The sequence below is a fragment of the Staurois parvus genome, unplaced genomic scaffold, assembly GCF_062004578.1.
Source record: "Staurois parvus isolate SC_StPar_1 unplaced genomic scaffold, SC_StPar_1.0 ptg003647l, whole genome shotgun sequence".
NCBI classification, from domain to species: Eukaryota; Metazoa; Chordata; class Amphibia; order Anura; family Ranidae; genus Staurois; species Staurois parvus.
Window position 1 is genome coordinate 16,276 of NW_028321443.1, and position 25,669 is coordinate 41,944.

The 25,669-nt window shown below is 54.3% G+C and overlaps 1 protein-coding gene across 1 annotated transcript in view; it reads left to right on the forward strand.

Moving 5' to 3' along the window:
* The first annotated feature begins 3,982 nt into the window (after window positions 1-3,982).
* LOC149427578 (metabotropic glutamate receptor 7-like) overlaps window positions 3,983-25,669 on the forward strand; it is a 34,233-nt gene continuing 12,546 nt past the window's right edge. The window contains exon 1 of the mRNA XM_089667888.1: window positions 3,983-5,150. Within this exon, the coding sequence (XP_089524014.1) occupies window positions 4,937-5,150 (214 nt within the window). The 5' untranslated portion in view covers window positions 3,983-4,936. The remainder of the gene's footprint in view (window positions 5,151-25,669) is intronic.

The following is a 25,669-nucleotide window of genomic DNA, read 5'->3' on the forward strand; positions in this document are numbered from 1 at the left end:
TATTGCAGGAATATACAGGTCAGCCACACGCAGAGAGAGGATCCGGGGCCCCTACAGTTACTATATGACAAGATACAATGTAACATACACAGTGAGAGGATCCGGGGCCCCTACAGTCACTATATGACAAGATACAATGTAACATACACAGCGAGAGGATCCGGGGCCCCTACAGTCACTATATGACAAGATACAATGTAACATACACAGAGAGAGGATCCGGGGCCCCTACAGTTACTATATGACAAGATACAATGTAACATACGCAGAGAGAGGATCCGGGGCCCCTACAGTTACTATATGAGAAGATACAATGTAACACACACAGCGAGAGGATCTGGGGCCCCTACAGTCACTATATGACAAGATACAATGTAACATACACAGCGAGAGGATCCGGGGCCCCTACAGTCACTATATGACAAGATACAATGTAACACACACAGAGAGAGGATCCGGGGCCCCTACAGTTACTATATGACAAGATACAATGTAACATACACAGAGAGAGGATCCGGGGCCCCTACAGTTACTATATGAGAAGATACAATGTAACATACACAGCGAGAGGAAATGTTCCTTCATAGAATGATGCTACAAAGTAGCGATGGATGTTGGATGTCGCCGTCATTTCCAATCATGACAACCTTCTGATGAAGGACTTTGTTGTTGGTGACGACATGGAGCGTTCCTCACTTTGGGGGACGTACATTTAGTTACACTTTGTAGTCTTCATGGGAGAGAAGAGTAGTGGAATCAGCAGAAGTTCCGTGATTGAATGACGTAACGTTTCCACCTCGTCTGCCGAGTCCCTATGGATGTTAAATAGATTCAAAGGGAAGCTTTATAAAATGATTAAATCCGGTGGGGGGGGGGTGGGGGGGAGTTATTTATTTTTGTGATCTGTAGCTCATTATTTGCAAAAATAGTAAAAGCGGATCTTCCTGCAATCCTCACCTCCTCTCTGGGGCTGCACCTCCCCTCATCCCAGTCCTCTTCTGCGTTCATTGCTGCCAGTTGAAGACTGTTTGATACTCTTCACCTGGACAGGAAGTGAGGGGGATTCCCCTGCTGGGGACACATGACAAAGGGTATAACACGGGGGATTCCCCTGTTGGGGACACATGACAAAGGGTATAACACGGGGGATTCCCCTGCTGGGGACACATGACAAAGGGTATAACACGTGGGATTCCCCTGCTGGGGACACATGACAAAGGGTATAACATGGGGGAATCCCCTGCTGGGGACACATGACAAAGGGTATAACACGGGGGATTCCCCTGCTGGGGACACATGACAAAGGGTATAACACGGGGGATTCCCCTGTTGGGGACACATGACAAAGGGTATAACACGGGGGATTCCCCTGCTGGGGACACATGACAAAGGGTATAACACGGGGGATTCCCCTGCTGGGGACACATGACAAAGGGTATAACACGTGGGATTCCCCTGCTGGGGACACATGACAAAGGGTATAACATGGGGGAATCCCCTGCTGGGGACACATGACAAAGGGTATAACACGTGGGATTCCCCTGCTGGGGACACATGACAAAGGGTATAACACGGGGGATTCCCCTGCTGGGGACACATGACAAAGGGTATAACACGGGGGATTCCCCTGCTGGGGACACATGACAAAGGGTATAACACGGGGGATTCCCCTGCTGGGGACACATGACAAAGGGTATAACACGTGGGATTCCCCTGCTGGGGACACATGACAAAGGGTATAACACGGGGGATTCCCCTGCTGGGGACACATGACAAAGGGTATAACATGTGGGATTCCCCTTTTGGAGACACATGACAAAGGGTATAACACAGGGGATTCCCCTGCTGGGGACACATGACAAAGGGTATAACACGGGGGATTCCCCTGTTGGGGACACATGACAAAGGGTATAACACGGGGGATTCCCCTTCTGGGGACACATGACAAAGGGTATAACACGGGGGATTCCCCTGCTGGGGACACATGACAAAGGGTATAACACGGGGGATTCCCCTGCTGGGGACACATGACAAAGGGTATAACACGTGGGATTCCCCTGCTGGGGACACATGACAAAGGGTATAACATGGGGGAATCCCCTGCTGGGGACACATGACAAAGGGTATAACACGTGGGATTCCCCTGCTGGGGACACATGACAAAGGGTATAACACGGGGGATTCCCCTGCTGGGGACACATGACAAAGGGTATAACACGGGGGATTCCCCTGCTGGGGACACATGACAAAGGGTATAACACGGGGGATTCCCCTGCTGGGGACACATGACAAAGGGTATAACACGTGGGATTCCCCTGCTGGGGACACATGACAAAGGGTATAACACGGGGGATTCTCCTGCTGGGACACATGACAAAGGGTATAACATGTGGGATTCCCCTTTTGGAGACACATGACAAAGGGTATAACACGGGGGATTCCCTGCTGGGGACACATGACAAAGGGTATAACACGTGGGATTCCCCTTTTGGAGACACATGACAAAGGGTATAACACGGGGGATTCCCCTGCTGGGGACACATGACAAAGGGTATAACACGTGGGATTCCCCTGCTGGGGACACATGACAAAGGGTATAACATGTGGGATTCCCCTTTTGGAGACACATGACAAAGGGTATAACACGGGGGATTCCCCTGCTGGGGACACATGACAAAGGGTATAACACGTGGGATTCCCCTGCTGGGGACACATGAAAAGGGGTATAACACGGGGGATTCCCCTGCTGGGGACACATGACAAAGGGTATAACACGTGGATTCCCCTTTTGGAGACACATGACAAAGGGTATAACACGGGGGATTCCCCTGCTGGGGACACATGACAAAGGGTATAACACGTGGGATTCCCCTGCTGGGGACACATGACAAAGGGTATAACATGTGGGATTCCCCTTTTGGAGACACATGACAAAGGGTATAACACGGGGGATTCCCCTGCTGGGGACACATGACAAAGGGTATAACACGTGGGATTCCCCTGCTGGGGACACATGACAAAGGGTATAACACGGGGGATTCCCCTTCTGGGGACACATGACAAGGGGTATAACACGGGGGATTCCCCTGCTGGGGACACATGACAAGGGTATAACCCAGCAGTAAGGATGAAGGCGTTGTGTCGGGGTTGGGTGGAATGAGATGCGCAGAGTCCTGACTCCTCAGATTTATGAATGATTAATGTGAGATTGGAGTTCCGGGAATGCGGTTTTCCCTGGGGGGGGGGGGTGAGGGTGGGGGGGGGGTGGGGATGGATTCGGAGATTGGCTCATTATTTACTCCTCACCATATGTAGTAAATTAGGGAATGAGTGTCTTTTGCCTCGACTCTCCATTCTGTACGGAGCGGAGGAATCCATTAGCGGGACGTCTGTGAGCGCCATTCCTCGACTTGTCAATCACAGAACAAACTTTCATCCTTCAGAGTCAGCGCTGATTAACGAGGACGCCGAGCGATCATTATCTCCTGACATGACTTTGATTGACAGCTCGTCCCATTAAATGGGCGGAGGACCACCCGCCGCTCAGCCGATCGATAGTTGGACAATGTAGGGACGTCTGTCATAACAACATATCAGAGATAATTAGCCGTCATCCTGGAGGATAATAATGTCCCACAATACGGGGAATTTCCGTCATCCATGGTGGAACGTCTCCCATCAAATCACCTTTATTATCTCAAAGTCACATCATTCTTCCCTATATCAGCGCAGCTGTGCATCTGATATACTGAGATCGGAGGAGCGGGATTGGTGGATGGATCCCAACCGTACCGATCAATGGGGATCCCAACTGTACTGATCAATGGGGATCCCAACTGTACCGATCAATGGGGATCCCAACTGTACCGATCAATGGGGATCCCAACCGTACCGATCAATGGGGATCCCAACTGTACCGATCAATTGGGGATCCCAACTGTACTGATCAATGGGGATCCCAACTGTACTGATCAATGGGGATCCCAACTGTACCGATCAATGGGGATCCCAACTGTACTGATCAATGGGGATCCCAACCGTACCGATCAATGGGGATCCCAACTGTACCGATCAATGGGGATCCCAACTGTACTGATCAATGGGGATCCCAACTGTACCGATCAATGGGGATCCCAACTGTACTGATCAATGGGGATCCCAACTGTACTGATCAATGGGGATCCCAACCGTACCGATCAATGGGGATCCCAACCGTACCGATCAATGGGGATCCCAACCGTACCGATCAATGGGGATCCCAACTGTACCGATCAATGGGGATCCCAACCGTACCAATCAATGGGGATCCCAACTGTACTGATCAATGGGGATCCCAACTGTTCCGATCATGGGGATCCCAACCGTACCGATCAATGGGGATCCCAACCGTACCGATCAATGGAGATCCCAACTGTACCGATCAATGTGCCATCAATGGGGGGCACAACTGTACCGATCAATGTGCCATCAATGGGGGGCCCCCCAAGGGACAGTGGGTCATCAATAGGGGGCACCAAGTATCAGTGTGTCATCAAATGGGGCCCCATGTGTCAGTGTGTCATCAATGGGGGGCCCCCAGATGTGTGTGGGGTCATCAAATGGGCCCCTAGGTGTCAGTGTGTCATCAAATAGGCCCCCAAGTAACAATGTGTCATCAGTGGGGGTCCCTAAGTGTGTGTGTTTTATCAAATGGGCAACCAGGTGTCAGTGTGTTATCAATAGGGGGCCCCCAAGTGTCAGTGTGTCATCCAATGGGCCCCATGTTTCAAGGTCTCTATGCCTTCTACAATCATTGTAAATTCCTCCAGCATTATACTAGTAGTATGTGAATAGTCTGGGGTGCTCTGTGCTTGGATCGAACATTGGGACGTTTCTCTAACTCATTGATTTCCTTTTCTTGCAGCTCTACATCCAGACCACCACGCTCACCATCTCCATGAATCTTAGTGCCTCGGTGGCTCTGGGGATGCTCTACATGCCCAAGGTGTACATCATCATCTTCCACCCGGAGCTGAATGTCCAGAAACGCAAGCGCAGCTTTAAGGCGGTGGTGACGGCGGCCACTATGTCATCGCGTTTGTCACACAAGCCCAGCGACCGGCCCAACGGGGAAGCCAAGACGGAGCTCTGCGAGAATGTGAACCCAAACAGTGAGTATCCCCGACCATACCACCAAGAGAAGCCAACAATAAAGTCCTCCCAACTTGTGACCATGGTAACTAATGTGCCAGGCAGGTAAATTCGTACAGGTGGCAGGAGCAGAGAGAGCGGGCAATGGGAGAAGGGGGAATAGGTGGTGGAAGCAGAGGGAGCGGGCAATGGGAGAAGGGGGAATAGGTGGTGGAAGCAGAGGGAGAGAGCGATGGGAGAAGGGGGTGTGAGTGGTGGGTAAACCTGTACGAATTTACCCTCGGGGGGGGTAGTGCTGGTGGTGGGAGCAGAGAAAACAGGTGGTTGGAGCAGGCAATGAGACCAGGGGGAATAGGTGGTGGAAGCAGAGGGAGAGAGCGATGGAAGAAGGGGGTGTGGGTTGTGGAAGCAGAGGGAGAGTGTGATGGGATAAGGGGGAATAGGTGGTGGAAGCAGAGGGAGAGAGCGATGGAAGAAGGGGGTGTGGGTGGTAGGATCAGGGGAGTGCGGGTGGTAGGAGCAGGGAAAACAGGTGGTTGAAGGAGAGGGAGCAGCAAATGGGAGAAGGGGGAATAGGTGGTGGAAGCAGAGGGAAAGAGTGATGGGAGAAGGGGGAATAGGTGGTGGAAGCTGAAAGAGAGAGAGCGATGGGAGAAGGGGGTATGAGTGGTGGGATCGGGGGGGGGGGGGGGGTCCGGGTGGTGGGAGCAGGGAAAACAGGTGGTTGGAGCAGAGGGAGCAGCCAATGGGAGCAGGGGGAATAGGTGGTGGAAGCAGAGGGCGAGAGCGATGGGAGAAGGGGGTGTGGGTGGTGGGATCAAGGGAGTGCGGGTGGTGGGAGCAGGGAAAACAGGTGGTTGAAGCAGAGGGAGCAGCCAGTGGGAGCAGGGGGAATAGGTGGTGGAAGCAGAGGGAGAGAGCAATGGGAGAAGGGGGAATACATGGTGGAAGCAGAGGGAGTGAGCGATGGGAGAAGGGGGAATACGTGGTGGAAACAGAGGGAGAGAGCAATGGGAGAAGGGGGAATACGTGGTGGAAGCAGAGGGCGAGAGCGATGGGAGAAGGGGGTGTGGGTGGTGGGATCAAGGGAGTGCGGGTGGTGGAAGCAGGGAAAACAGGTGGTTGAAGCAGAGGGAGCAGCCAGTGGGAGCAGGGGGAATAGGTGGTGGAAGCAGAGGGAGAGAGCAATGGGAGAAGGGGGAATACGTGGTGGAAGCAGAGGGAGAGAGCAATGGGAGAAGGGGGAATACGTGGTGGAAGCAGAGGGCGAGAGCGATGGGAGAAGGGGGTGTGGGTGGTGGGATCAAGGGAGTGCGGGTGGTGGAAGCAGGGAAAACAGGTGGTTGAAGCAGAGGGAGCAGCCAGTGGGAGCAGGGGGAATAGGTGGTGGAAGCAGAGGGAGAGAGCAATGGGAGAAGGGGGAATACGTGGTGGAAGCAGAGGGAGTGAGCGATGGGAGAAGGGGGAATACGTGGTGGAAACAGAGGGAGAGAGCAATGGGAGAAGGGGGTGTGGGTGGTGGGAGCAGAGGGAGAGAGCAATGGGAGAAGGGGGTGTGGGTGGTGGGAGCAGGGAATACAGGTGTTTGGAGCAGGGGGAGCAAATGATAGTAGCAGAAGGAGCAAGAAATGGGAGCACGGGGTGGGAGAAAGGGAGGTGTAGGGTGTGAGCAGGGGGGTGTGGGTGGTGGGAGAAGGGGGAGCGAGAGATGGAAGCAGGGGGAGATCTGTGTGTTCTGGTTGAAGTGATTCAGAGTCAAAACAGTCCACATGTGATCCTTGCGATCCGAATGGCTACAAGTCTGAGCCCTGAAGAAGGCGGTTCCGGTTCCTCTGAAACATGTCGGCTTTTTTGAATATATCTTAACACCTAAACTGAGGCCATGCGGACCGTTTGCACGTTGGAATATCGACGTTAAGAAAGACCTCTAATCTGTAGCCATTTATTTTATAAACTCCGCCCACATCCATGTGGAAAACAGAGAAATTTTACCAAACAGTGACTTTAGGGACCCCCCCGCAGTGACGGCGATCCCACCACTGCTGAGAAACATGCAGAGGGGCAAAAAGGACGAAACACTCCAGGAACCGCCATGGTTTGTACACTCCATCTCTAGAGGAATGGGTATGGGGTGGAGTCTAACCCTCGACCAATCATCTTCAGAGATAGGAATGGGTATGGGGTGGAGTCTAACCCTCGACCAATCATCTTCAGAGGCAGGAATGGGTATGGGGTGGAGTCTAACCCTCGACCAATCATCTTCAGAGGCAGGAATGGGTATGGGGTGGAGTCTAACCCTCGACCAATCATCTTCAAAGATAGGAATGGGTATGGGGTGGAGTCTAACCCTCGACCAATCATCTTCAGAGGCAGGAATGGGTATGGGATGTACAAGGAGTCTAGTCCTCTCTGGTTGCTAGGATACGTGGAGTCCAGTTCTCGGTCCTCTCCGGTTGCTAGGATACATGGAGTCAAGTTCTCGGTCCTCTCTGGTTGCCAGGATACGTGGAGTCCAGTTTTCGGTCCTCTCCGGTTGCTAGGATACGTGGAGTCCAGTTCTCGGTCCCCTCCGGTTGCTAGGATACGTGGAGTCCAGTTCTCGGTCCTCTCTGGTTGGTAGGATACGTGGAGTCCAGTTCTCGGTCCTCTCTGGTTGCTAGGATACGTGGAGTCTAGTTCTGGGTCCTCGCTGGTTGCTAGGATACGTGGTGTCCAGTTCTCGGTCCTCTCCGGTTGCTAGGATACGTGGAGTCCAGTTCTTGGTCCTCTCCGGTTGCTAGGATACGTGGAGTCCAGTTCTCGGTCCTCTTCGGTTGCTAGGATACGTGGAGACCAGTTCTCGGTCCTCTCTGGTTGCTAGGATACGTGGAGTCCAGTTCTTGGTCCTCTCCGGTTGCTAGGATATGTGGAGTCCAGTTCTCGGTCCTCTCTGGTTGCTAGGATACGTGGAGTCCAGTTCTCGGTCCTCTCCGGTTGCTAGGATATGTGGAGTCCAGTTCTCGGTCCTCTCCGGTTGCTAGGATACGTGGAGTCCAGTTCTCGGTCCTCTCCGGTTGCTAGGACACGTGGAGTCCAGTTCTCGGTCCTCTCCGGTTGCTAGGATACGTGGAGTCCAGTTCTCGGTCCTCTCCGGTTGCTAGGATACCTGGAGTCCAGTTCTCGGTCCTCTCCGGTTGCTAGGATACGTGGAGTCCAGTTCTCGGTCCTCTCCGGTTGCTAGGACACGTGGAGTCAAGTTCTCGGTCCTCTCCGGTTGCTAGGACACGTGGAGTCCAGTTCTCGGTCCTCTCCGGTTGCTAGGATACGTGGAGTCCAGTTCTCGGTCCTCTCCGGTTGCTAGGATACGTGGAGTCCAGTTCTCGGTCCTCTCCGGTTGCTAGGATACGTGGAGTCCAGTTCTCGGTCCTCTCCGGTTGCTAGGATACGTGGAGTCCAGTTCTCGGTCCTCTCCGGTTGCTAGGATACGTGGAGTCCAGTTCTCGGTCCTCTCCGGTTGCTAGGATACGTGGAGTCCAGTTCTCGGTCCTCTCCGGTTGCTAGGATACGTGGAGTCCAGTTCTCGGTCCTCTCCGGTTGCTAGGATACGTGGAGTCCAGTTCTCGGTCCTCTCCGGTTGCTAGGATACGTGGAGTCCAGTTCTTGGTCCTCTCCGGTTGCTAGGATACGTGGAGTCCAGTTCTCGGTCCTCTCCGGTTGCTAGGACACGTGGAGTCAAGTTCTCGGTCCTCTCCGGTTGCTAGGACACGTGGAGTCCAGTTCTCGGTCCTCTCCGGTTGCTAGGATACGTGGAGTCCAGTTCTCGGTCCTCTCCGGTTGCTAGGATACGTGGAGTCCAGTTCTCGGTCCTCTCCGGTTGCTAGGATACGTGGAGTCCAGTTCTCGGTCCTCTCCGGTTGCTAGGATACGTGGAGTCCAGTTCTTGGTCCTCTCCGGTTGCTAGGATACGTGGAGTCCAGTTCTTGGTCCTCTCTGGTTGCTAGGATACGTGGAGTCCAGTTCTCGGTCCTCTCCGGTTGCTAGGATACGTGGAGTCCAGTTCTTGGTCCTCTCCGGTTGCTAGGATACGTGGAGTCCAGTTCTCGGTCCTCTCTGGTTGCTAGGATACGTGGAGTCCAGTTCTGGGTCCTCGCTGGTTGCTAGGATACGTGGAGTCCAGTTCTCGGTCCTCTCCGGTTGCTAGGATACATGGAGTCAAGTTCTCGGTCCTCTCTGGTTGCCAGGATACGTGGAGTCCAGTTTTCGGTCCTCTCCGGTTGCTAGGATACGTGGAGTCCAGTTCTCGGTCCCCTCCGGTTGCTAGGATACGTGGAGTCCAGTTCTCGGTCCTCTCTGGTTGGTAGGATACGTGGAGTCCAGTTCTCGGTCCTCTCTGGTTGCTAGGATACGTGGAGTCTAGTTCTGGGTCCTCTCCGGTTGCTAGGATACGTGGAGTCCAGTTCTCGGTCCTCTCCGGTTGCTAGGATATGTGGAGTCCAGTTCTTGGTCCTCTCCGGTTGCTAGGATATGTGGAGTCCAGTTCTCGGTCCTCTCCGGTTGCTAGGATACGTGGAGTCCAGTTCTCGGTCCTCTCCGGTTGCTAGGACACGTGGAGTCCAGTTCTCGGTCCTCTCCGGTTGCTAGGATACGTGGAGTCCAGTTCTCGGTCCTCTCCGGTTGCTAGGATACGTGGAGTCCAGTTCTCGGTCCTCTCCGGTTGCTAGGATACGTGGAGTCCAGTTCTCGGTCCTCTCTGGTTGCTAGGACACGTGGAGTCAAGTTCTCGGTCCTCTCCGGTTGCTAGGACACGTGGAGTCAAGTTCTCGGTCCTCTCCGGTTGCTAGGACACGTGGAGTCCAGTTCTCGGTCCTCTCCGGTTGCTAGGATACGTGGAGTCCAGTTCTCGGTCCTCTCCGGTTGCTAGGATACGTGGAGTCCAGTTCTCGGTCCTCTCCGGTTGCTAGGATACGTGGAGTCCAGTTCTCGGTCCTCTCCGGTTGCTAGGATACGTGGAGTCCAGTTCTTGGTCCTCTCCGGTTGCTAGGATACGTGGAGTCCAGTTCTTGGTCCTCTCTGGTTGCTAGGATACGTGGAGTCCAGTTCTCGGTCCTCTCCGGTTGCTAGGATACGTGGAGTCCAGTTCTTGGTCCTCTCCGGTTGCTAGGATACGTGGAGTCCAGTTCTCGGTCCTCTCCGGTTGCTAGGATACGTGGAGTCCAGTTCTCGGTCCTCTCCGGTTGCTAGGATACGTGGAGTCCAGTTCTCGGTCCTCTCCGGTTGCTAGGATACGTGGAGTCCAGTTCTTGGTCCTCTCCGGTTGCTAGGATACGTGGAGTCCAGTTCTCGGTCCTCTCCGGTTGCTAGGACACGTGGAGTCAAGTTCTCGGTCCTCTCCGGTTGCTAGGACACGTGGAGTCCAGTTCTCGGTCCTCTCCGGTTGCTAGGATACGTGGAGTCCAGTTCTCGGTCCTCTCCGGTTGCTAGGATACGTGGAGTCCAGTTCTCGGTCCTCTCCGGTTGCTAGGATACGTGGAGTCCAGTTCTTGGTCCTCTCCGGTTGCTAGGATACGTGGAGTCCAGTTCTTGGTCCTCTCTGGTTGCTAGGATACGTGGAGTCCAGTTCTCGGTCCTCTCCGGTTGCTAGGATACGTGGAGTCCAGTTCTTGGTCCTCTCCGGTTGCTAGGATATGTGGAGTCCAGTTCTCGGTCCTCTCCGGTTGCTAGGATACGTGGAGTCCAGTTCTCGGTCCTCTCCGGTTGCTAGGACACGTGGAGTCCAGTTCTCGGTCCTCTCCGGTTGCTAGGATACGTGGAGTCCAGTTCTTGGTCCTCTCCGGTTGCTAGGATACGTGGAGTCCAGTTCTTGGTCCTCTCCGGTTGCTAGGATACGTGGAGTCCAGTTCTCGGTCCTCTCCGGTTGCTAGGATACGTGGAGTCCAGTTCTCGGTCCTCTCCGGTTGCTAGGATACGTGGAGTCCAGTTCTTGGTCCTCTCCGGTTGCTAGGATACGTGGAGTCCAGTTCTTGGTCCTCTCCGGTTGCTAGGATATGTGGAGTCCAGTTCTCGGTCCTCTCCGGTTGCTAGGACACGTGGAGTCCAGTTCTCGGTCCTCTCCGGTTGCTAGGATACGTGGAGTCCAGTTCTCGGTCCTCTCCGGTTGCTAGGATACGTGGAGTCCAGTTCTCGGTCCTCTCCGGTTGCTAGGATACGTGGAGTCCAGTTCTCGGTCCTCTCCGGTTGCTAGGATACGTGGAGTCCAGTTCTCGGTCCTCTCCGGTTGCTCCGAGTTACCTCCACCTTCTAGAAGACGGACAGCGATGGATTTTGCTGGCACGCCGATCGGCTCAGGCGGACGCGGTCACATGACTCTGAGATGTGTGTCGGTGAGGCTCCTTATCAGGAGGAGAAGATTAACGGAACGGCACAAAGTATCGCTGTCACAGGTCAGTCACCCCTCCCTAATCCCCGGGGAGGTAAGTACGTGGCACAGAATGGAACCAACACGCCGTCATCCGTCACACCGCGCTCCTCATCCGCAGGAACCGCAAAATACCATCCAAGAAAAACCGCCGCTGAGCAAACCGCTAAATACACGGATAACATACATACAGTGTAGGGGGTTTACCTGTCCATCCAGTCCTGAGATTTACACAGCTCCGTCATGCAGCACAGCCACGTCTGCCAGGGGAAGGCCTCATCTGTCTCTGTTCAGTAACACTTACAGGTACGGTCCCTCCCCCAGCCTGTGATTGGACAGTGAAAAGAGAAGCAGCATACTAATGAGCTCATCTCTCTGGCACTCTGCTCTCTCCTCCTATCAGCATGAACTGATTATCTCCTTGTGCTGCTTTCCCATCCTCCAGTCTGAGCTCTGCTGTACAGGAAGGAATGATTCCTTTGTGTCGTTATATCTGCTGGAGCTTCTAAATGTCCGAATCCTGAATCATATCAAATAAAAGGCGGAGCTTGTAGCTGACATCACAAGTGCTCAGGATATACCGTTCCTCCTGAAGAACCAACAAAAACCGTGACTTTCTCCGAGTCGCTATTTACATGCCATTGACACGCCCCCTTCTTAAAGGGCAATGATCTGGAGGGGGAGGGACTTGTGATGGGATATGAAGCTGTGAGGACAGAGCACTCCTTACAGATCCCCTTCTAATCTGCACATGTCAGGTGACCGGCTGCCTCCTGATCTATGGTCCAGTAAGGGGTGGGGGTCCAGTAAGGGGTGGGGCCAAGCTGCAGGGTGTCCCATGTCCCTGTGAGGTCCTTCACACACCCCCCCCCCCAGGTCATACACAGGGGACTGCGCTGTCCATCCAACATCTCATCCTTCCTGCAGGGCGGATCAGTTGCTTGTGGCTCGGTAGTCACAAGGGGCTGATCTGTGTCAGACATTTGTGAACAGGAACTGCACAGGCACCAGGATTTCCAGGATTGTGTCATCTCTGAGCCGCCATCCCAGTCCAGGAAGAAGATGGTGACCCTGGATGATGCCGGAACATACATGGTGCCGTCCTGGGGAGGAGATCAGATGAAGATATTGTCAGGGGGGGTCCTGTGATCTCTGCTGGAGGGGATAAACGCTGGAGGGGGAGGACATGGACTCAGCATTCATGGACTTGACATATGACGTCTGTTTTCTTCTGGATCCACAGAAAAGGACCTCTTTGTACAGCCTCAGTGCTCTTTCCCTACCTGGCCATGCATGATTTTCCACAGCTGACTACTCAGCGACTGAAAGTGAATCTACAAAATGCCTCCAGTCTGGTGGATAACACTGGGAGCTTGCTTGTCCTGTAACAGACGGAGTGTATTGACGTTTCCTCCTTGTGTGGGTTGGTTGCCCCGTCTCTGCCTATTATTGGGTGGGATTGGCTCCCCGGCGCACGCTGTGCGCTGCACTCGCCATACACATGAAAAGCAGAGCGGGGCGGCGGGGAGAGCGTGACCGGAGTACTGCAGGAGAAAAAGACTCCGGCTGGTCTGAGTGCTCCACGTTGCTGGGGCCCCGGGGCTGAGTGCTGATGGGAGCGGGGCCGCGGCGGCTGGTCTGAGTGTTCCACGTTCTTGGGGCCCCAGGGCTGAGTGCTGATGGGAGCGGGGCCGCGGCGGCTGGTCTGAGTGTTCCACGTTCTTGGGGCCCCAGGGCTGACTGGTGATGGGAGCGGGGCCGCGGCGGCTGGTCTGAGTGTTCCACGTTCTTGGGGCCCCAGGGCTGAGTGCTGATGGGAGCGGGGCCGCGGCGGCTGGTCTGAGTGTTCCACGTTCTTGGGGCCCCAGGGCTGAGTGCTGATGGGAGCGGGGCCGCGGCGGCTGGTCTGAGTGTTCCACGTTCTTGGGGCCCCAGGGCTGAGTGCTGATGGGAGCGGGGTCGCGGCGGCTGGTCTGAGTGTTCCACGTTGCTGGGGCCCCGGGGCTGAGCGTTGATGGGAGCGGGGCCGCGGCGGCTGGTCTGAGTGTTCCACGTTCCTGGGGCCCCGGGGCTGAGCGTGATGGGAGCGGGGCCGCGTCGGCTGGTCTGAGTGTTCCACGTTCCTGGGGCCCCGGGGCTGAGCGCTGATGGGAGCGGGGCCGCGGCGGCTGGTCTGAGTGTTCCACGTTCCTGGGGCCCCGGGGCTGAGCGTTGATGGGAGCGGGGCCGCAGCGGCTGGTCGCATTGTCTGCAGTCGGAGTTCCTCGCGCTCCGGAGATGATGATGTGAAATGAGCGGCTCAGACAGCAAATTACATAATGAGACCTGAAAGCCGAGCGCAGGAAGAGCGAGCGAGACGGCGGGGAGAGCTACAGAGCGTCGAGTGCGCACAATTATCCCAGCGACCCACTCATAGGACCAGAGCCCGACTGCGGAGAGCAGACGCAGCCAATCGGAGGACGTTATACAACCACAGGAAGCAGACGCAGCCAATCAGAGGACGTTATACAACCACAGGAAGCAGACGCAGCCAATCAGAGGACGTTATACAACCACAGAAAGCAGACGCTGCGTCTGCTTTCCGTGGTTGTATAACGTCCTCTGATTGGCTGCGTCTGCTTCCTGTGGTTGTATAACGTCCTCCGATTGGCTGCGTCTGCTTTCCGTGGTTGTATAACGTCCTCTGATTGGCTGCGTCTGCTTTCCGTGGTTGTATAACGTCCTCTGATTGGCTGCGTCTGCTTTCCGTGGTTGTATAACGTCCTCTGATTGGCTGCGTCTGCTTCCTGTGGTTGTATAACGTCCTCCGATTGGCTGCGTCTGCTTTCCGCAGTTGTATAACGTCCTCTGATTGGCTGCGTCTGCTTTCCGCAGTTGTATAACGTCCTCCGATTGGCTCTGTCTGCTTTCCGTGGTTGTATAACGTCCTCTGATTGGCTCTGTCTGCTTTCCGTGGTTGTATAACGTCCTCTGATTGGCTGCGTCTGCTTCCTGTGGTTGTATAACGTCCTCCGATTGGCTGCGTCTGCTTTCCGTGGTTGTATAACGTCCTCTGATTGGCTGCGTCTGCCTTCCGTGGTTGTATAACGTCCTCTGATTGGCTGCGTCTGCTTTCCGTGGTTTTATAACGTCCTCTGATTGGCTGCGTCTGCTTTCCGTGGTTGTATAACGTCCTCTGATTGGCTGCGTCTGCTTTCCGCAGTTGTATAACGTCCTCCGATTGGCTGCGTCTGCTTTCCGTGGTTGTATAACGTCCTCTGATTGGCTGCGTCTGCTTTCCGTGGTTGTATAACGTCCTCCGATTGGCTCTGTCTGCTTTCCGTGGTTGTATAACGTCCTCTGATTGGCTGCGCCTGCTTCCTGTGGTTGTATAACGTCCTCTGATTGGCTGCGTCTGCTTTCCGTGGTTGTATAACGTCCTCTGATTGGCTGCGTCTGCTTTCCGCAGTTGTATAACATCCTCTGATTGGCTGCGTCTGCTTTCCGCAGTTGTATAACGTCCTCTGATTGGCTGCGTCTGCTTTCCGCAGTTGTATAACGTCCTCTGATTGGCTGCGTCTGCTTTCCGCAGTTGTATAACGTCCTCTGATTGGCTGCGTCTGCTTTCCGTGGTTGTATAACGTCCTCTGATTGGCTGCGTCTGCTTTCCGCAGTTGTATAACGTCCTCTGATTGGCTGCGTCTGCTTTCCGTGGTTGTATAACGTCCTCTGATTGGCTGCGTCTGCTTTCCGCAGTTGTATAACGTCCTCCGATTGGCTCTGTCTGCTTTCCGTGGTTGTATAACGTCCTCTGATTGGCTCTGTCTGCTTTCCGTGGTTGTATAACGTCCTCTGATTGGCTGCGTCTGCTTCCTGTGGTTGTATAACGTCCTCCGATTGGCTGCGTCTGCTTTCCGTGGTTGTATAACGTCCTCTGATTGGCTGCGTCTGCCTTCCGTGGTTGTATAACGTCCTCTGATTGGCTGCGTCTGCTTTCCGTGGTTTTATAACGTCCTCTGATTGGCTGCGTCTGCTTTCCGTGGTTGTATAACGTCCTCTGATTGGCTGTGTCTGCTTTCCGCAGTTGTATAACGTCCTCCGATTGGCTGCGTCTGCTTTCCGTGGTTGTATAACGTCCTCTGATTGGCTGCGTCTGCTTTCCGTGGTTGTATAACGTCCTCCGATTGGCTCTGTCTGCTTTCCGTGGTTGTATAACGTCCTCTGATTGGCTGCGCCTGCTTCCTGTGGTTGTATAACGTCCTCTGATTGGCTGCGTCTGCTTTCCGCAGTTGTATAACGTCCTCTGATTGGCTGCGTCTGCTTTCCGCAGTTGTATAACGTCCTCTGATTGGCTGCGTCTGCTTTCCGTGGTTGTATAACGTCCTCTGATTGGCTGCGTCTGCTTTCCGCAGTTGTATAACGTCCTCTGATTGGCTGCGTCTGCTTTCCGCAGTTGTATAACGTCCTCTGATTGGCTGCGTCTGCTTTCCGTGGTTGTATAACGTCCTCCGATTGGCTCTGTCTGCTTTCCGTGGTTGTATAACGTCTCTGATTGGCTGCGCCTGCTTCCTGTGGTTGTATAACGTCCTCTGATTGGCTGCGTCTGCTTTCCGCAGTTGTATAACGTCCTCTGATTGGCTGCGTCTGCTTTCCGCAGTTGTATAACGTCCTCTGATTGGCTGCGTCTGCTTTCCGTGGTTGTATAACGTCCTCTGATTGGCTGCGTCTGCTTTCCGCAGTTGTATAACGTCCTCTGATTGGCTGCGTCTGCTTTCCGCAGTTGTATAACGTCCTCTGATTGGCTGCGTCTGCTTTCCGCGGTTGTATAACGTCCTCTGATTGGCTGCGTCTGCTTTCCGCAGTTGTATAACGTCCTCTGATTGGCTGCGTCTGCTTTCCGCGGTTGTATAACGTCCTCCGATTGGCTGCGTCCGCAGTTGTATAACGTCCTCTGATTGGCTGCGTCTGCTTTCCGCAGTTGTATAACGTCCTCCGATTGGCTCTGTCTGCTTTCCGTGGTTGTATAACGTCCTCTGATTGGCTGCGTCTGCTTTCCGTGGTTGTATAACGTCCTCCGATTGGCTGCGTCTGCTTTCCGCAGTTGTATAACGTCCTCTGATTGGCTCTGTCTGCTTTCCGTGGTTGTATAACGTCCTCTGATTGGCTGCGTCTGCTTTCCGTGGTTGTATAACGTCCTCTGATTGGCTGCGTCTGCTTTCCGTGGTTGTATAACGTCCTCTGATTGGCTGCGTCTGCTCTCCGTGGTCGGGCTCTGGTCCTATGAATGGGTCGCTGGGATAATTGTGCGCACAGAGATGGACAATGACAACCATATTTTGGATCAGACTCTGCAAATCTCATTCTCTCCCTCCCCTTGCAGGAATGTGGTCTGTGTGTGAGTGCATAAGGCACAGCTGGATAGCTTCATGGTTGTAACCCCAATTATCTGGTTCCAGGATGCCATGTTACCTTGCAGCTGGACCGCGATGCCTGCGCCTGTTTTGCGACCTTCGCTCGCTCCTGTACGTGGCGCCGTGCGAATCCCCCCACTTCTCCAATTGTAGAATCTTTTTTTGCTGACATTGTAACATTCCCAAACTCTGCCCCTCCCCCACATGAACTACAGATGACCCGCCGCACCATGAGAGCATGCGACGGGGGCACACCGAGAACATGCCCCTCCCCCACATGAACTACAGACGACCTGCTGCACCATGGGAGCATGCAATGGGGGTACACCGAGAACATGCCCCTCCCCCACATGAACTACAGACGACCCTCCGCACCATGGGAGCATGCAATGGGGGCACACCGAGAATCTGCCCCTCCCCCACATGAACTACAGACGACCCTCCGCACCATGGGAGCATGCAATGGGGGCACACCGAGAATCTGCCCCTCCCCCACATGAACTACAGACGACCCTCCGCACCATGGGAGCATGAGATGGGGGCACACCAAGAATCTGCCCCTCCCCCACATGAACTACAGACGACCCTCCGCACCATGGGAGCATGAGATGGGGGCACACCAAGAATCTGCCCCTCCCCCACATGAACGACAGACAACCCTGCGCACCATGGGAGCATGCGACGAGAATCTTTAACGCCAAATGTTTGAGTGACGCCGCCACGTGCGAAGACAAGGGTGACGCAACATAAAAACCCAGCAAGTGTTAACCCCCCCAAGTCCTAAAAATAGCGCAGGTGAGGTCATTGCAGCGCTTCCACCCTGCTCTGTCCTAGATTCTATATAGGCCGGTCTGTTCCCGGCTCCCCTCCTCCTCCGGGAGAGAAATTCTCATCAACCTGGAAGATAATGGCGGCAATAATGTGCTGCTGAGCGCCGGCGCCGCCTCCGGGCGCCACATCAAGCCATTCCCCGCCCAGCCAGGGGTGGCCACCTCTGGATCATGGCTCCGGGGACATGATGACGTCTGAAGTAATAACAGGTATGGCTGACCGAGGGGGGAGGAGCCGGACGCCGCATATCTGGGCTCTGAGGGCCGGACGCCACGTATCTGGGCTCTGAGAGCCGGACGCAGCATATCTGGGCTCTGAGGGCCGGACGCCACGTATCTGGGCTCTGAGAGCCGGACGCAGCATATCTGGGCTCCTGAGGGCCGGACGCCACGTATCTGGGCTCTGAGGGCCGGACGCCACATATCTGGGCTCTGAGGGGACAGACGCCACATATCTGGGCTCTGAGGGGACAGACGCCACATATCTGGGCTCTGAGAGCCGGACGCCGCATATCTGGGCTCCAGAGGGCCGGACGCTACGTATCTGGGCTCTGAGGGCCGGACGCCACATATCTGGGCTCTGAGGGCCGGACGCCACATATCTGGGCTCCAGAGGGCCGGACGCTACGTATCTGGGCTCTGAGGGCCGGACGCCGCATATCTGGGCTCCAGAGGGCCGGACGCTACGTATCTGGGCTCTGAGAGCAGGACGCCACATATCTGGGCTCTGAGAGCAGGACGCCACGTATCTGGGCTCTGAGGGCCGGACGCCACATATCTGGGCTCTGAGGGCCGGACGCCACATATCTGGGCTCTGAGGGCCGGACGCCACATATCTGGGCTCTGAGGGCCGGACGCCACATATCTGGGCTCTGAGGGCCGGATGCCACATATCTGGGCTCTGAGGGCCGGACGCCACATATCTGGGCTCTGAGGGCCGGACGCCGCATATCTGGGCTCTGAGGGCCGGACGCCTCATAGCTGGGCTCCTGAGGGCCGGACGCCTCATATCTGGGCTCTGAGGGCCGGACGCTTCATATCTGGGCTCTGAGGGCTGGACGCCACATATCTGGGCTCCTGAGGGCCGGACGCTACATATCTGGGCTCTGACGGGCTGGACGCCATATATCTGGGCTCTGAGGGCCGGATGCCACATATCTGAGCTCTTGAGGGCCGGACGCCGCATATCTGGGCTCTTGAGGGCCGGACGCCACATATCTGGGCTCTGAGGGGCCCGGACGCCACATATCTGGGCTCTGAGGGGCCAGTCTCTGTACAAGGAGAGAGAGCAGAGTTGCAGGAGAAGCCCAGCAGACTCCACCCACTACAGGAGGGGGCGGAGACAAGACCAGTCCTACTGAACAAGGAGAGAGGGCAGCAGTGGGCGGTCTTTATTCCAGGAAGTCTCACACCGGATGATGGATCTGGGAGAAGATTCCAGAAGTCACATGACCGATGGACAATACATTCTGGAATATTCCGGCTCTGATCCGTACAATCCGACGTCCGAGTTCCATAAATAGGGATCCCCGCAGTCTGCAGATTCATCGCCTCTAATGAAGGATGGCGGCCATGCTGACCTCACCACTTCCCACCGTCCTATGGGGACAGCTGGCTGGCGCTGTCACATGTCACGGGACATCGGGGGAGGGTGACAGGTTCACAGACAAGACTTGTGGCCCCGCGGGAGGGCCAATCACTTCACATTAGACTCCACGTCCCCAGCTGGGATCGGCTCATGTGCTCCTCACCCGGTGCTGTGTGCGTCCATCTGAACGCGGTCACATGGGTCCAAGGATGGGGGTGACGGGGACAGGGGAACGGTGACAACTTCATCACGTATGGATCCAAAAGATGTGCCGGAAATAACCCCCCCCCCCCCCCGACATCCGAGGATTGTACTGATCCCGAAGTTGGGTTCTGTATGTTGAGGTCAGCAGAGATCCCCCACACAGGAAGACGGCTCATCTCTCGGTGTGAAGGACCCCCGAGGGTTCCAGAGCTGATCTCCGGGGAGATACAAAGACCAATCAATGGAGTTCATCAATCAATCGACTTCTCATCTACAAACCCCAAAACCCGACTTACATCGGCTCTGTCTCCCTAAAATAATAAATATACTTACCTGCACAGAGGGGCCCCGACCCTCCTCTTCTGGGGTCCCCGCCAGCACTCGCTGCTCCTCCTCTTCTGGGGTCCCCCGAGTACTCTCCACTCCTCTTCTGGGGTCCCCCGCCAGCACTCACTGCTCCTCCTCTTCTGGGGTCCCCCGCCAGCACTCGCTGCTCCTCCTCTTCTGGGGTCCCCCGCCAGCACTCGCTGCTCCTCCTCTTCTGGGGTCCCCCGAGTACTCTCCCCTCCTCTTCTGGGGTCCCCCCGAGTACTCTCCCCTCCTCTTCTGGGGTCCCCCGCCAGCACTCACTGCTCCTCCTCTTCTGGGGTCCCCCCGAGTACTCTCCACTCCTCTTCTGGGGTCCCCCGCCAGCACTCACTGCTTCTCCTCTTCTGGGGTCCCCCGCCAGCACTCGCTGCTCCTCCTCTTCTGGGGTCCCCCCGAGTACTCTCCCCTCCTCTTCTGGGGTCCCCCTGAGTACTCTCCCCTCCTCCTCTTCTGGGGTCCCCCCGAGTACTCTCCCCTCCTCTTCTGGGGTCCCCCTGAGTACTCTCCCCTCCTCTTCTGGAGTCCCCCTGAGTACTCTCCCCTCCTCTTCTGGGGTCCCCCCGAGTACTCTCCCCTCCTCTTCTGGGGTCCCCCCGAGTACTCTCCCCTCCTCTTCTGGGGTCCCCCTGAGTACTCTCCCCTCCTCCTCTTCTGGGGTCCCCCTCCGGCACTCTCCGCTCTTCTGGGGTCATGATTCAGTCACATGATTTGGTGTCATGATCCGGTCACATGATCCGGAGTCATGATCTGGTCACATGATCCAGAGTCATGATCTGGTCACATGATTCGGTGTCATGATCCGGTCACATGATGCAGTGTCATGATTCGGTGTCATGATCTGGTCACATGATCCGGAGTCATGATCTGGTCACATGATGTGGTGTCATGATCTGGTCACATGATTCGGTGTCATGATCCGGTCACATGATTTTGTGTCATGATCTGGTCACATGATTCGGTGTCATGATCCGGTCACATGATCCGGAGTCATGATCCGGTCACATGATGTGGTGTCATGATCTGGTCACATGATTCGGTGTCATGATCCGGTCACATGATCCGGAGTCATGATCCGGTCACATGACGCGGTGTCATGATCCGGTCACATGATCCGGAGTCATGATCCGGTCACATGATGTGGTGTCATGATCCGGTCACATGATGTGGTGTCATGATCTGGTCACATGATTCGGTGTCATGATCCGGTCACATGATCCGGAGTCATGATCCGGTCACATGACGCGGTGTCATGATCCGGTCACATGATCCGGAGTCATGATCCGGTCACATGATGTGGTGTCATGATCTGGTCACATGATTCGGTGTCATGATCTGGTCACATGATTCGGTGTCATGATCCGGTCACATGATGTGGTGTCATGATCCGGTCACATGATGTGGTGTCATGATCTGGTCACATGATTCGGTGTCATGATCTGGTCACATGATTCGGTGTCATGATCTGGTCACATGATGTGGTGTCATGATCCGGTCACATGATGTGGTGTCATGATCTGGTCACATGATTCGGTGTCATGATCTGGTCACATGATTCGGTGTCATGATCCGGTCACATGATGTGGTGTCATGATCCGGTCACATGATGTGGTGTCATGATCTGGTCACATGATTCGGTGTCATGATCTGGTCACATGATTCGGTGTCATGATCTGGTCACATGATGTGGTGTCATGATCCGGTCACATGATGTGGTGTCATGATCTGGTCACATGATGTGGTGTCATGATCTGGTCACATGATTCGGTGTCATGATCCGGTCACATGATCCGGAGTCTTGATCCGGAGTCATGATCCGGTCACATGATGTGGTGTCATGATCTGGTCACATGATTCAGTGTCATGATCTGGTCACATGATCGGCTTCCAGCAGTGGTTTCAGGGGAGAGGAGAGAGCGCCAGCAACTATTGTACTGCCTGGGCGAGGACGTCACCCATTGGCTTATTATGGGGCGTCTACTGATGGCTGCCCCTCCTCCACACTGAAGCAGATCATGTGACCGGAGCGCCCCGAGAATAGGTGAGTACAGACATTGGATTCAGCGGGGGATGGGAGCGGGTCTGGACTCCGGATTGAACCCCTTCCTTCACCTTCCGTCCCGCTCTGTAACCAGTAATAAGAAATGAAGTCCAACTATAGGAGGGGGAGGAGTCAGGGCAACATGGGGGGAAGGGCCACCTTAATCCTAACCTCCTAAACCTAATCTCTAGCCCTACCCCCTGACCTTTCACCCCGACCCCCTAAACATAACCCCTGACCTTTCACCCCTAACCCCTCTAAACATAACCCCTGACCTTTCACCCCTGACCCCCCTAAAATTAATTCCTGACCTTTTACCCCTGACCCCCTTAAACATAACCCCTGACCTTTCACCCCGTAACCCCTGACCTTTGGGACGTCAGTAAATGGTCATTGTCGGAGTGCCGCCTTTTCTCTGCGTTTAGATGAGCTCATTAGACTTCTGCCTTTCCTCTCACAGTCCAATCACAGGTTGGGGGAGGGACAAGACCCATAGATGTTGCTGAACTGCAACAGAGAAAAGTCAGGTCTCTTCCCCTGCAAGGCAGGGCAGTGCTGTGTGGCAGAGTTGTATGAATCTCAGGACTGGATGGACATTAACACAAATCCAATGGCAGGTATTAGAGCTCCCATATCCGTATTTAGCTGTTTGCTCGGAGTTCTGCTTTACATTTTGTTTCCATCAGTCTCTGGCACTCCCCCCCCCCCCCAGGGACATACATTCTGCATTAGGTCACCGTCTGTGTCGGGCAGCCATGTTTGCTGACAAGACTAACGAAGGCCTTTCAAGCTGACCGCATGCAGAGATTTGACGCAGACGGATCATTGGCTGCTCTGTAAACGCGGCGCGGATCAAACGGCAAACATCAACCGGAGACATAGAAGAGGGAGAGCAGAAATATAAATAAATGATGTGTTTGCTGTGACCGGAGCCGCGCTTTCCGACTGTAAATAAAAAATGAGACGTTTCTATGACTACGCCCAATAGAGGATATAGAGCCGGGCTCCGAAGGGAGATGAGAGGGGCCCCTAGACTGAGATCTACAGCTCGGGGTTCTGATTAGAGCTGACCTGCCAATGACTTACCTCCACTCAGACCATCAGATGTCCCCAAGACTCAAGGACTCTGACATGAGGCTCTGCCAGGAACTTCATCCAATGATGACCCCCAAAGGTTGGTCCTGATTAGATCTGACCTACAAGGGACTCCCCTCCGCTCAGACCATAGGATGTCCCAGGAACTTCAGGACTCTCACACAGGGCTCTGCCAGGAACTTCATCCAATGATGACCCCCAAAGGTCATCCATAGTTCAGGGCCCTGGTTAGTGCTGACCCACAAGGGACTTACCTCCACTAGGACCGTCAGATGTCTCAGAGACTCCAGGACTCTCACACAGGGCTCCGCCAGGAACTTCATCCAATGATGACCCCCAAAGGTCTTCTACAGCTCGGGGTCCTGATTAGATCTGACCTACAAGGGACTTACCTTCGTTCAGATCGATCATCAGATGTCCCAGAGACCTACAGAACTCTCACACAGGGCACTGCCAGGAACTTCATCCAATGATGATCCCCAAAGGTCATCCATAGTTCAGGGCCCTGGTTAGTGCTGACCCACAAGGGACTTACCTCCACTAGGACCGTCAGATGTCTCAGAGACTCCAGGACTCTCACACAGGGCTCCACCAGGAACTTCATCCAAAGATGACCCCCAAAGGTTGGTCCTGATTAGATCTGACCTACAAGGGACTCCCCTCCGCTCAGACCATCGGATGTCCCAGGAACTTCAGTACTCTTACACAGGGCTCCGCCAGGAACTTCATCCAACGATGATTCCCAAAGGTCATCCATAGTTCAGGGCCCTGGTTAGTGCTGACCCACAAGGGACTTACCTCCACTAGGACCGTCAGATGTCTCAGAGACTCCAGGACTCTCACACAGGGCTCCACCAGGAACTTCATCCAAAGATGACCCCCAAAGGTTGGTCCTGATTAGATCTGACCTACAAGGGACTCCCCTCCGCTCAGACCATCGGATGTCCCAGGAACTTCAGTACTCTTACACAGGGCTCCGCCAGGAACTTCATCCAACGATGATTCCCAAAGGTCATCCATAGTTCAGGGCCCTGGTTAGTGCTGACCCACAAGGGACTTACCTCCACTAGGACCGTCAGATGTCTCAGAGACTCCAGGACTCTCACACAGGGCTCCACCAGGAACTTCATCCAATGATGATCCCCAAAGGTCATCTACAGCTCGGGGTCCTGATTAGATCTCACCTACAAGGGACTTACCTCCACTAAGACCATCAGATGTCCTGGAGACTCCAGTACTCTCACACGGGACCAGGAGTTTCATCCAATCCTCAAAGGTCATATACAATTCTGTACAAAGTCTCCGGAGAATATTTTTCATTTAATATTGGATCAGTCTGCTGCAATCCTCAGAGCTCTGAGATTGGATGAATGTAGAGGTCACATGACATATAGATCATACTGGAATATAATGGAGGCAGTCAGGTTGGACCCTGGGCCCCCAGTTTTGATGGAGCCCATAGACCTCAGACAACCAGTGACTGAAGCAGCCTTCTCGGGTGGGAAGGTTTATGGGTTTATGCAGCCAATTAGTACTTTGGCCATGTGACTATATTAGGTCAATGATGTCACCAGCATCCCCGCCCCTTTATCTATATGCCGCTGTGAGGCGGGAAGCACCCTGGCCGCAACTGATTGGACAAGCACTGATAACTTCCTTCTGGGTTCGGTTGAGCATGGATTTGGACCAAACCCAAACTCATCCCTAATGGTCAGGACATGAGTGGGTGGTCCCCAGATATTTAGAGGCAGGCTATGGACAGGACCAACTTATTAAGTGGATGCGATTGAGATGTGCCCACCCAGAAAGTGGGTGGATAATATGCAGATTTTGGATGGGTTGAGGTCCCATCTCCTCTAGGCAGGGGGGATATTTCCAGGAAGAATTCCATAGACCTCTCTCCCACCTGCATGGATGAATCTCCCAGTGGCAGTAGGCAGCTCCACGTCTTCAATAATGGTGACAGCTCCTTATGAGCGGGGGAGTTGCAGTGTGGCAGCTTGAGGTCTCCCGGGAGTTGGAGAAGCAACGGAGGCGGTTATGTAACTTCCCCATTAGTGTTCATTCATATTCATTCTCCGATGGAAAGATGAATGACAATGTCATTATAGACACCTCCACACTGAGGAGCACTCCAAGCAACGTTCACCATATTCACTTCCCCGATGGAAAGAAGAATTACAAAATCATCATAGAAACCTCCATAAAGGAGCACTCCGAGCAATGTTCACCATATTCATTCAACGATGGAAAGACAAAGGACGAAGTCATCACGGACACCTCACCATATTCATTCAACGAAGGAAAGACAAAGGACGAAGTCATCACGGACACCTCACCATATTCATTCAACGAAGGAAAGACAAAGGACGAAGTCATCACGGACACCTCACCATATTCATTCAACGAAGGAAAGACAAAGGACGAAGTCATCATGGACACCTCCACCTGCCTTCTCTGGAACCATTGAGGCGCACTCCGAGCAGTGTTCACCAAATTCATTTTGTGAGCAGAACAGGTATACAGTCAGATTTCATTGTCCAACATCCCATAATTTCTGTCTGTGGAAGATGCTATATTGTGGATATCTGTTGCTGATCTCAGATGGGACAGTGGTCACTGTTGAAGGTC